This window comes from Schistocerca cancellata, chromosome 3, assembly GCF_023864275.1.
Source record: "Schistocerca cancellata isolate TAMUIC-IGC-003103 chromosome 3, iqSchCanc2.1, whole genome shotgun sequence".
In the NCBI taxonomy this organism is placed as follows: Eukaryota; Metazoa; Arthropoda; class Insecta; order Orthoptera; family Acrididae; genus Schistocerca; species Schistocerca cancellata.
In genome coordinates this window covers 11,700,088-11,712,571 of record NC_064628.1, presented here as the reverse complement: position 1 = coordinate 11,712,571, position 12,484 = coordinate 11,700,088, and the positions used below count along the sequence as shown (strand labels likewise).

General features: G+C 40.8%; 1 protein-coding gene across 1 annotated transcript in view; it reads right to left on the bottom strand.

Annotated features, from left to right (window-relative positions):
- The window catches only part of LOC126176785 (lysosomal alpha-glucosidase-like), a 140,715-nt gene that overhangs the window by 115,604 nt on the left and 12,627 nt on the right, over positions 1 to 12,484 (bottom strand). Inside the window, exon 3 of the mRNA XM_049923957.1 lies at positions 2,333 to 2,507. Coding sequence (XP_049779914.1) covers positions 2,333 to 2,507 — 175 coding nt within the window. The remainder of the gene's footprint in view (positions 1 to 2,332; positions 2,508 to 12,484) is intronic.

Genomic DNA, 12,484 nt, shown 5'->3' with positions numbered 1-12,484 from the left:
TGCAGGTGAGCGCCACAATCAGGACTGCATACGACCGAGGCACACAGGGCCAACACCCGGCATCATTGTGTGGGGAGCGATCTCCTACACTGGCCGTACACCACTGGTGATCATCGAGGGGACACTGAATAGTGCACGGTACATCCAAACCGTCATCGAACCCATTGTTCTACCATTCCTAGACCGGCAAGGGAACTTGCTGTTCCAACAGGACAATGCACGTCCGCATGTATCCCGTGCCACCCAACGTGCTCTAGAAGGTGTAAGTCAACTACCCTGGCCAGCAAGATCTCCGGATCTGTCCCCCATTGAGCATGTTTGGGACTGGATGAAGCGTCGTCTCACGCGGTCTGCACGTCCAGCACGAACGCTGGTCCAACTGAGGCGCCAGGTGGAAATGGCATGGCAAGCCGTTCCACAGGACTACATCCAGCATCTCTATGATCATCTCCATGGGAGAATAGCAGCCTGCATTGCTGCGAAAGGTGGATATACACTGTACTAGTGCCGACATTGTGCATGCTCTGTTGCCTGTGTCTATGTGCCTGTGGTTCTGTCAGTGTGATCATGTGATGTATCTGACCCCAGGAATGTGTCAATAAAGTTTCCCCTTCCTGGGACAATGAATTCACGGTGTTCTTATTTCAATTTCCAGGAGTGTAGAAAAAGACAGAGATAAGAATATATCCAACAAATAACTGAGGACATTGGATGAAGAGGATGGCACAGGAGAGGAAGCTGTGATGGGGCCCCATCAAACCAGTGAAAAGATGACTGGAAAAACTTGACATCAATAAATATGGAATACAGAATGTCAGCTTAGCTTTAAATAAGTAAACACAACTCTTCCTTGGTTAAATTGTTTCAGTTATGCAAATCTTAGATTACAATAGTAAATTCAACTTTATTTTCCATTTCCTGTCAAACTGACTTCCCCATAACCAAAAAAGTAACACTTCACTTTGTAAACACTCTTACATCTCATCATTTAATGTATCTTCTGTCTATGTACCAATAACAGCTGTGTAAATAGCACATTATTTTAAATGTAATTGCAACATCCAGTTGTTACCAAGTGATGGCATCAGAAGCTGAAAACTGATCTAATAAACAACATTTTCAAATGTTTCTGTTTTAACAATATTGCTATCTACTGGTAGAGAGAGAGAGAGAGAGAGAGAGAGAGAGAGACTAACTTTATTTTAGGACTACGTAGTTTTGTCAGGACAATGTAGCTGAGTGTGTTTTATTAATTAACTAGAAGCACACTGTACAACAGCTCAGCAATAATATCAGTCTTTTATTTTATTTTTTATTTTTTTTATAAGCCTGTCAACTGCTCAGTACCTCAACTATGTGATACATGGTTACCTTTACTCCTTCCATTATTTGTATTTTACCCAGAACTTTCCATGATCCTATTCATCTTAGCAGGTATATTAATTTTCTACATCAAGTCAAATTTAGGAATTCAATTCATAATAGCCAGTCCATTAACTTAAATGAAATTTCTGAACCTTCACATCTAACAAATTTTTTCATGTCGTGTGCCACAGCCCACAATATAATTCTATTTTCCACCTTAGCTGGTGCTAATGAGTATGCAATGTTGTTCTCACTTGTGCCTACTACAACAGTGGTTATGTATTAAAATGACTGATGCAAATTTGCAACACTCACACAGGATGACATGGTAAAATTATGATGCTAAGAGTAGCACTTGAAAATGGCTGCACGTCAAAATCAGCTGATTTTGTAATATAAAGAACAGTGATTGTATAACAGCCAGCGTAGAAAACTAAATTGTCTTCACATGTAGGTAAGTTGTTGCACATTAATCCTTCACATGGAGACTACGACACATAACTAATGCAGTTAATGAAGGCAAAGATAGTGTTACACATTGCTGAATATGTTACACTAATATGTATCTCCCGGTCCACATTTGTCTACGAATGAATCCCGTGAAATGAAACTTACCTCCATCACAAACATGACAAAAGTATAAAATCACGTGAAACAATATAGTGATGTATAAAAGACTGCCTCTAATGTTCCTAGTTTTGAAAAAAATATATATAATAGGATAGATAAAAAAATCTACTCACCAAGCAACAACATAACACACACACATTAAAGACAGTTGTAACTGGCAAGCTTTCATATTTTGTGCGTGTGTTCTGTCACTGCTTGGTGAGTAGATTTTTTTATCTATCCTATTAACTAATTTTTTTCAGTAATTGATTGTTTTTGTTGTTCTTAGTTCTGATTATAAAATTCCACACAAAGTAGTCAAAGTAAATCTACAATGAAGTTTAACTCATATACTTACATTTTCTAGAGGCATTCTGTCATGGTTGAACATAGTAAATCGCTGCCAATCAGTAGAGAGTTTCAGAGACGAACGGTGTTCACCCAGGCCGTACATACTGCTGCCACCTGGCAATAGCATTGATGCTTGCAGAAACTGGTCAGCGAAAGTCAATGTGTTTATACCGAATTTCAGTCTGCAACAGGAGAGTGCATTTGATTCTAATTACTAAACAAAAAGAAAAGAAATATCGCATTGCATTTCTATCCTAAAGCAGCAGTTAAATGTAATTGGATAAATAATAAATATACTCACCAAGTGACAGCAGGAGAACACACATATAAAAAAGGGTTTTACATGTGCAAGCTTTTGAAGCCAGTAGCTCCTTCTTCCGGCAGAAGGGGAAAGAAGCGGGGTGAAGGAAAAGGGCCGAAGAGGTCTAGGAAAAGGGTTAGAGTTCGGGAACGTCACCCGGAACCACAGGTCAGTGGAGACTTACAGACAGGATGAGAAAAAAAAGACTGATTGTTGGGGGGGGGGGGGGGGCTGCACCAATTGAGATTTGGAAACCTGAGAGCTTAAAGGTGGAACAGGGTAATACGCACAACAGAGATTACTGCTAAAACATTGTGTAGGAGTTAATAAGAGTGAAGTGCTAAGTGCACTGTATGCCACAGAGAAGGGAGGGGGCAGAGGAAACTAGACAGGTCAGAAAATTAAAAATGTAGAAAACTAAAACAGAGTGAAGAAAGGAGTAGTTATTGTGAAGAAATGCTGAGACAGAAAAAATTAATGTAAATTAAGGCCAGGTAGGTTGCAAGAACCATGGACATGTTGTAGTGGTAGTTCCCACCTGCATAGTTGTGAGAAACTGGTGTCTGGAGAAAGAGCCCAGATGGTGTGTGTGGTGGATCAGGCACTGAGGTCACAGCACTAGGCTGGATGAGTAATTACATCCAATAAGGGAGACTGTAAAGAGTCTGCATCCAAACAAATACATTTGCCCCGAATGCCCAGGCTGTACAGGAGGGAACGTTTGACATGGAAAGTATGGGAACTGTCCAAATGTATGTACTGTTGTTTGTTAGTAGTTTTAATGTGGACAGAAGTGTGCTGCAGGCCTTCCAGTGAGGATGAGATCAACATGAAGGAAAGTGGCACTGGATTCATAACAGAGCCACATATGTACTGGCAACACACACTATCCTGTTGCAGAGCGTGCTCTACAGTAAGACAGCTGTGACCTTAGCACCTGTTTCACCACACACACCATCTGCATTCTTCCTCCACAAACCAGTTTCTCAGAACTCCGCATGTGGGAACTAGAGTTACATATCCTCGGTTCTCACCATCACCAGGGATTTCTTCACAGTAACTACTCCTTTCTTCACTCCGTTTTAGCTTTCTACATCTTTCATTTCCTGACCTGTCTGTTTTTCGCCATCCCCCTCCCTCCTCTGTTACATACAACGGAGTTAGCTTTTCACTCTTATTAACTCATGCACAATGTTTTAGCAGTAATCACTGTTGTGTGTATTACCCTGTTCCACCTTTAAGATCTCAGGTTATCATATCTCAACTGGTGCAGTCACCAACAATCAGTCTTTCCTTCTCATACCATCCAGTAAGTTTCCCTTTACCCGAGGTGCTGGGTGACTTTTCTGAACTCCAGCCCTTTTCGCTAAACCTCTACAGTCCTTTTCCTTCACCCCCTCCCTTCCCCTTCAACCCTTCTGCTGGAAGAAGGAGCCACTGGCTCTTATATGTGTGGTCTCCTCCAGCTGCTTGGTGAGTACGTTTCTTATCTATCCAGTCACACTGTATTATCAAAAATTAATTATTTTTGTTATTATGCTAAAGCAACAGTTAATTCATATCAACAATGGTGTGCATTTAGAAATAGTCTGCCACTGCCATGCGGCAGTGCTGACTGGTGACACTGAGGCTACTCGATCATTATGACAGCATAAGATGGGAGAGTCTCTATTTGGTGACAGTACAGCAAGCATCTACCAGCAGCAAGCAGAGCCGCACCAGCCAAATGGTGGCGGTTGAGCAGTTGGGCAGGAAAGAAACTTTTTAAATTGCTGAACTTGTGGATTACCAGTAGAGCCAAGATAAATATTTCTCCAGTGGTCATGCAGTAGGCCTTTTTTATGCAATTCTGTGATCTGGTCACGGATTGCAATGTCGACTGCAGCAGTCTTTCGGTGAGCAAGTGTAAGTTCAGACGGTGTTTCTTGTTGACTTCACTGCACCCCTGCTGCTCTGTTTGCAACTGGCTTACTACTTTTCCATAAGACATTGTACAGTGTTCCCATTTTCGTAACCAGCAGCTCACTCCAGGAATACAGTTTGAGATATTGTCCTGAATGAAAAAGGAGGATAAGTAATTATAGTTTTTATAATACAGTTTTCAATACCTTTTATGTGTAAGATTATTTAGTGGCCATCTGTAACATAATCTTGACCTGAGTGCTATTCAATGTAATCTTACTTCTTCAAAACTGTAAACCTAGACTTGTTTGTTATGTTTTGCATGTCTGGATAAAGTAACTGCAGAAAACATTTCATGTTAAATTATTTATTTGAAATGTTATTATACTTTTATAAATTTTGTGGATCCACAGTCTAAATGAATTATCCCTATTAATAAATACAAAGCTTGAGTGGAGTTAAACCATAGTCTTTATTAACTCTGACAATTGCGAGATTGATCACAGTGGCACTCTTACCCCTGCCAACCACTTCCTTGCCTCCTGTAAGTTAAATTCTTACTGTTTCACTGGTAGCAGAGCATGTTTTGTTTGGAATTTTTGTGCCACTATTGATGGTGTTATGGTCATAGCCAAATACTGTTTTGTCTTGCACTATTTTAGACATGGCTGTCAGGGAAGTTTGACTGTGACTGGCAGTCATAACAGTTGTTGCCATTTCGAGTCATAACAGCAGGTGTCTCGCCCATTCAAATATTTACTTTTTGCTGAATTCATTCAAAATCATGAAAGTGTACATGATCAATTCCTTAACAATTTAGGAACAGATAGATTGCTACTTACCATAAAATAGGCACGTTAAGCTGTAGACAGGCACACTTAAAACACACATACATAGAGCTTCCAGCCACAGCCTTCATCAGTAAAGACACACACACACACACACACACACACACACACACACACCATTCACACATACAAACAAGCACACCTCACGCACATGACCACCAACTCCAGTACCTTGGGCTGGAATGCAACTATCACGTGGGATGCAAGCAGCAATCTGGAGGGGGTGGGGAAGAGGAAGGGATAGCAGTGCATGGGAGGGGAGAGAGACAAACGGTGTCTGGTGTAGTGTGCAGGGACCAGAATGCCAACAGATGCAGTGTCAGGAAGTTTTGGGACAGGGAGTTAGGGAAAAAGGAGAGGAATGGGGAAAGACGGGAGGATGCATTCACAGAGGGCTGCATATAAACAAGATGGGAGATGAGAATGGGGAGGAGATGATAGGACAAAGGGAGTGGAAACTGCTGTGTTGAGTGGAGGGTGTGGGAACAGTTTGTTACCATAGATTGAGGCTGGGATGATTACGGGAGCAGAGAATGTATTGTATTGATAACTCCCTTCTGTGGTGTTCAGAAAAGCTGGTGGTGGAGGGAAGGATCCAGATGGCTCCAGTAGTGAGGCAGCCATTGAAATCAAGTGTGTTAAGTTCAGCTGCATGTTGTGCCACAGCATGGTCTACTTTGCTCTTGGCCACAGTTTGGTGGTGGCTGTTCATCCTTATTCGTTGATGATATCTTCATGATCTGGACTCAGGGCCAAGACATCCTATCTTCGTTCCTTCACAACCTCAACACCTTCTCTCCCACCCACTTCACGTGGTCCTTCTCAAGCCAGTGTGCCACCTTCCTAAATGTTGACCTCCTCCTCTCTGATGGTTCTGTCCACACCTCTGTCCACATTAAACTCACCAACACCAACAGTACCTGAATTTTGACTGCTGTCATTCCTTTCACATTAAAAAAAAGCTGTCCCATACAGCCCGCCCACCTGAGGACAGCATATCTGCAGTGACAAAAACTACCTTGCTCAGTATGCTGAGGGTCTCAACAAGGCCTTCACAGACAGGCACTATTCTCCCAACCTCACCCACAAACAGATCTCCCATGCCATTTCCCCTGACACCTGGAATCCTCCCACCACCCCACAAAGGAGTGTCCCCTTCATCACCCAGTACCACCCCAGACTGGAACAACTGAAACACATCCTTCGCCAGGGCTTTGCTTACCTATCATCACGCCCTGGAATGAGGGACATTCTACCCCTCCTGATGTGGTTTTTCATCACCCACCCAACCTCCACAACATCCTAGTCCTCCTAGTCCATCCCTATGCCACACCAAATCCCAACACCATGCCACAAGGATTATATTTCTGTGGAAGACCCAGGTGCAAAACCTACCCAATCCACCCTCCCAGCACTTCCTATTCTGGTCCAGTCATAAGTTTATCCTACCACATCAGGGTCTGGGCCACCCGTGAAAGCAGTCATGTAACTTGCCAACTCAGTTGCAATCACTGAACAGCTTTATTCGTATGACTACCAACCAGTGGTTCTCCAGGATGAACAGCCACCACCAAACTGTGGCCAAGAGCAAAGTAGACGACCCCGTGTCACAACATGCAGCTGAACATAGCACACTTGATTTCAATGGCTGCTTCACTACCAGAGCCATCTGGATGCTTCCCTCCACCACCAGCTTTTCTGAACAGTGCAGATGGGTGTTATCATTGCAATACATTTTCTGCTCCGGTAATTATCCCAGCCTCAACCTACAGAAACACACTTTCCCCACACCCTCCACCCAAGTTTCCACCCCATTTGTCCTGTTATCTCCTCCCCATTCTCACTTCCCATCTTGTTTATTTGTGGCCCTCTGCCAATGCAGCTCTACATCTTTCCCCATTCCTCTCCTTTTACCCCATCTCCCTGTCCCAAAACTTTCTGACGCTGTGTCTGTTGGCATTCTAGCCCCTTCACACTCTACCAGACACTGTTCGTCTCTCTCCCCACCCATACACTGCTATCCCTTCCCCCTCCCCACCCCCTCCACATTTCTGCTTGTATCCCACGTGATAGTTGCATTTCAGCCTGAGGTGCTGGAGTTGGCGGTCATGTGTGTATGGTGTGCTTGCTTGTATGTGTGAATGGTGTGTGTTTGTGGGTGTCTCTTTACTGATGAGGCTGTGGCCAAAAGCTCTGTGTGTGTGTCTTTTAAGTGTACCTGTCTGCAACTTAACATGTCTTCTTTACAATACGTAGCAATCTGTCTTTTACTACATTGTTGATATTCCTACCTGGAGTTTCCATTGTTTGATCAATTACTTATCTGTGTGAACTGGTATGTTGTATATGTTACATTTCAGGTATCGCAGAGAGCAAAAATAAGGTTGAAAGAAAATTGCTAAGTAATATATTGAACCTAGTAACCTGAACATGTGATATGTAAGCTCAAAATTCATACAGTGACAACAATGTTTTGAAACAGAGCATACCTCTAGTAACCACTCTTACTGATTGCACCATTTATATATCAACGGACATTGGCCAGTAGTCTTACTGATAAATGGATAAGACTTTGTTGTAGTACTTGTACTGCCAAACTGTACATGGCAAAACTGAAACACAAGTATTTGACTCTACAACAGTACATCTTTAAAAATTAAAAAAAAAAAATCCATTAAAGCTCAAATATAAGAGGTAACTATAACAATATTATGAAAAGCATAGCTGCTACTCACTATATAGCGGAGATGCTGAGTCGCAGATAGGCACTACAAAAAGACTGTCACAAAATACGCTTTCAGCCAACAAAGCCTTTGTCAAAAATAGACACACACACACACACACACACACACACACACACACACACACACACACAAAAAGAGTTGCATTTGTGTGTGTGTGTGTGTGTGTGTGTGTGTGTGTGTGTGTGTGTGTGTGTGTGTGTGTGGTCTATTTTTGACAAAGGCCTTGTTGGCAAAAGATTATTTTGTGACAGTCTTTTTGTTGTGGCTATCTGCGACTCAGCATCTCCGCTATATGGCGAGTAGCAACTATCCTTTTCGTAATATTGTTTCATTCCATCCTGGACTTTCCATTGTTTGAAACATAACTATATTTCATTTCCAATGGGTGGATAGGCAATAGTGACAAGTCTATTTGCTGGCTGACTTTACTAGAAACTGTTTAAAATCAGCTGAACCACTGCAATCCATGCAGGTCTGTAAGTTAGGTCAGAATGATTGTTTTCGTAAATAAAGTTTCACATATTCAGCAATTTGGCACTTTTGAACATATACAGACATATTCTACAGTCCTCTCTGAAGTATAAGGCAAAGGATATTTTCAATTATATCACATGTTAGGGCATCTTCTTCTTCCATTTGTGTAGGGAGTGCAGTAAGAGTGATTGCTGAAAAGTGTCTGTGCATGCTGTAACCAATTCAGTCTTCTTTTCCTCAAGATCCCTAGGGGAGCGATACATAAGGCAGTAGTATATTCATACATACTTTACTTAACACTGGTCCTTGAAAATTTGTAAATGGGTTTCTGCAGGTTAATTGGTGCACATTTTCTAGAATTTGCCAGTTCAGGTTTCTCAGCATCTCCATGATGATCTCCCATAGGCCAGACAATCATGTAAAAATTCATACTACCCTTCTTGGTAAACATTCTATATCCCCTGATACCCCTATTTGGTGTGAGTCCCACAAACTTCAGAACTATTCTAGGATGTCTCACATAAGTGTCTTGTCATAAGCAGTCTCTTTTATGAACTTAATTTTTCCCAGTATCCCATCTAAGTGTACTACCTACTCTAGTCTGAGCTTATGTGATCATTCCTTTTTATAACCCTGCAAATTGTTACAACCAGATATTTGTATGAGTAACTGATACAATTGTGACTTGTTCATACTGTAACTGTAAAATACTACTTTTTTGGAAGAATAAACCACCATTTAGCTGCATATTACTGTATTTTTTTTCCTGCACACTATGTTTTGGCCTTTGCACCATTTTCGAGTACAATGCTAAAAGTTCTTTGACTATTAACATGTCATATCTGGTACTCAGCCCAAAGCAGGTAAACAAGACTAGAACATGTCTTTAAGACGTAACTATTATATATATACATATATAGTTATAACAGAAGGAAACATTCCACGAAGGAAAAATATATCTAAAAACAAAGATGATGTGACTTACCAAATGAAAGTGCTGGCAGGTCGACAGATACACAAACGAACACAAACATACACACAAAATTCAAGCTTTCGCAACAAACTGTTGCCTCATCAGGAAAGAGGGAAGGAGAGGGAAAGACGAAAGGATGTGGGTTTTAAGGGAGAGGGTAAGGAGTCATTCCAGTCCCGGGAGCGGAAAGACTTACCTTAGGGGGAAAAAAGGACTGGAATGACTCCTTACCCACTCCCTTAAAACCCACATCCTTTCGTCTTTCCCTCTCCTTCTCTCTTTCCTGATGAGGCAACAGTTTGTTGCGAAAGCTTGAATTTTGTGTGTATGTTTGTGTTCGTTTGTGTGTCTGTCGACCTGCCAGCACTTTCATTTGGTAAGTCACATCATCTTTGTTTTTAGGTATATATACACACACACACACACACACACACACACACACACACACACACACACACACCCCATCCGCATATACACAGACACAAATGTCTGCTTGTGTTTGTGTATATGCGGATGGATATGTGTGTGTGTGTGCGCGCGAGTGTATACCCGTCCTTTTTTCCCCCTAAGGTAAGTCTTTCCGCTCCCGGGATTGGAATGACTCCTTACCCTCTCCCTTAAAACCCAAATCCTTTTATCTTTCCCTCTCCTTCCCTCTTTCCTGACGAGGCAACCGTTGGTTGCGAAAGCTAGAATTTTGTGTGTATGTTTGTGTTTGTTTGTGTGTCTATCGACCTGCCAGCACTTTTGTTTGGTAAGTCTCATCATCTTTCTTTATAGATATATATATATATATAATTAAATACATGATAAATCTTTAATAGTTACATTTTAAAGGCATATGCTAGTCTCATTTACCTGCTTTGGGCTGAGTACCAGATATGACATGTTAATGGTCTAAGGACTTTTAGCATTGTACTCGATAATGGCATAAAAGCTGAAATCTAAGTAGTACAGATGAAAAATACATTAATATACAGTCAAATGGCAGTTTATTCTTTCAAAAATAGTGCATGACTGTGGCCAAGCATAAAGAAAACTTCATATAATGTTAAATTTTTGTGTTGTTTTGTTTTGTGAAGTGCATAGTTTACATTTCTGAATATTTAAGTAAGTTATCAGTCCTTGCAATGATTTGAAATCTTATTTAAATCTGACTGAATTCTGGGCAACTTTCGTTGGACAGTACTTCATTATAGATAATTGCATCACCTGCAAAAAGTCTGAGATTTCTATTAATATTGTCAGCCAAGTAATTAAAATACAATATAAAGAACATGGATCCCAACAAAATTCCCTAGGGCACGCCCTCCCCCCGCTCCCCCCAAAATAAATTACTTCTATATCTCTCGAATGACTCTCCATCCAAGATAACATGCTGCACTCTCCCTATCAAGAAGTCCGCAATCAAACCACAAATCTGATTTGATAACACGTACATCATATTTCTGTTAACAAGTTTGGTGTGGCACCTGCACACTTCCCCTACTGCCATGCCATCCTGTCTTTGTGGAAGGAGGGGGTAACTGTGAACATACCATATTTAGATGGCAATGCAGTCACACTGCATATGACTTGGTTTCATATTGCATATTTCTCAATAACATATATCACAAACAAAACAAATTTTCAGTATTATTTATTTTTGGTGCACAGAAAACATAATATAATTTTTATCTAGTACAAACTGTCAGCATATGGGCAGATGCAGACAACTTCAGAGATTTTCACACTCAGGTTGCCACGTAATCGTGACTTATTTGATTTCATAACCAAGAAAGAGTCTTTCACACAGGTTGATCAAAATATTTTAGCACTTTTGCAACCTTGTTAAGAAGACACGGAAACTGCAAGAGGAAAAAAAAAAAAAAAAAGGAGACTCCTGGGCAGTTTTAATGCAGATCAATCAGTTAACAGAACAGTGGTTCTTTCAACTTAAACAGGAAATAGTCTCTAAAACAGCTCAAAAACAAATGTAAGACTGACGGTGACCTCAAAATGTTTAGAAAACTAACCTTGCAACTCTTTCAAGGCCACAATGAATTCTTCAAACCTTGCGATTTCTTTAATGAAAGTGAGCTTAGGGAACTTTACTATTGTCACAATTTTTCCATTCTGCATTGCAATTTTCTTTTTAAACACATCCTCATAAAACTAAAAATAACTCATTTCTCATCTTGTAGTCTTACTATAGGCAGGGTGCAGTCAAGTCCACTTAAAATGTGAGGTCTGCAATCTATTCCAGGCGTTCTAATTTTCGTTCCTGCACTCCCTTTCTTCTTAATAAATTCAACAATAGCAGATTTTAAATTAAAAAAAAAGTCATTCCAGGCATGCCCTTTGATTTAACCATTGTACTTTGCAGTACTATATAAAATCTCCATACTCTTCATTCAATTTCACTAGTGGAATAACGCATGGGGCTTAAGAAATTTTACTATTCGTACCACCTATTTCTACACGTGCTGCATCCCTGCAAATTTAGCACAAAGTGCTCCCCGATGAATCCTGTCTGTCTATAACTGGAATGTTATGCTCTTTCATTGTCAGCTAAATCTTTAAATTCTTTCTGCATGGTATTGTAATGTCATTTCATAGCACATTTGCAATACTTGTTGATTATGTGGCTGCAAAATAGGTGTTGAGAATTCTCATGCCTCTCTTCTCTCATTCCCATTCGTTTTACAGGACTGTGACGACAAGTTGCTAGATTACCTCTTTTTGTGCAAACAGTCACTGGGCCTGTGAATGTCCTTCATACCACACACACATAGCAAAGGATAAACAGCACTGACACCATGATTCTGCTGAACTGACAAAGTTGTGCAAGTCAAAAAATGTCATACTGTAATACTAAGTGGTATGTCACACTGTACCAGGCAGTTCCAAGAATGGTTTAGCAAAGCTGAGACAGGTT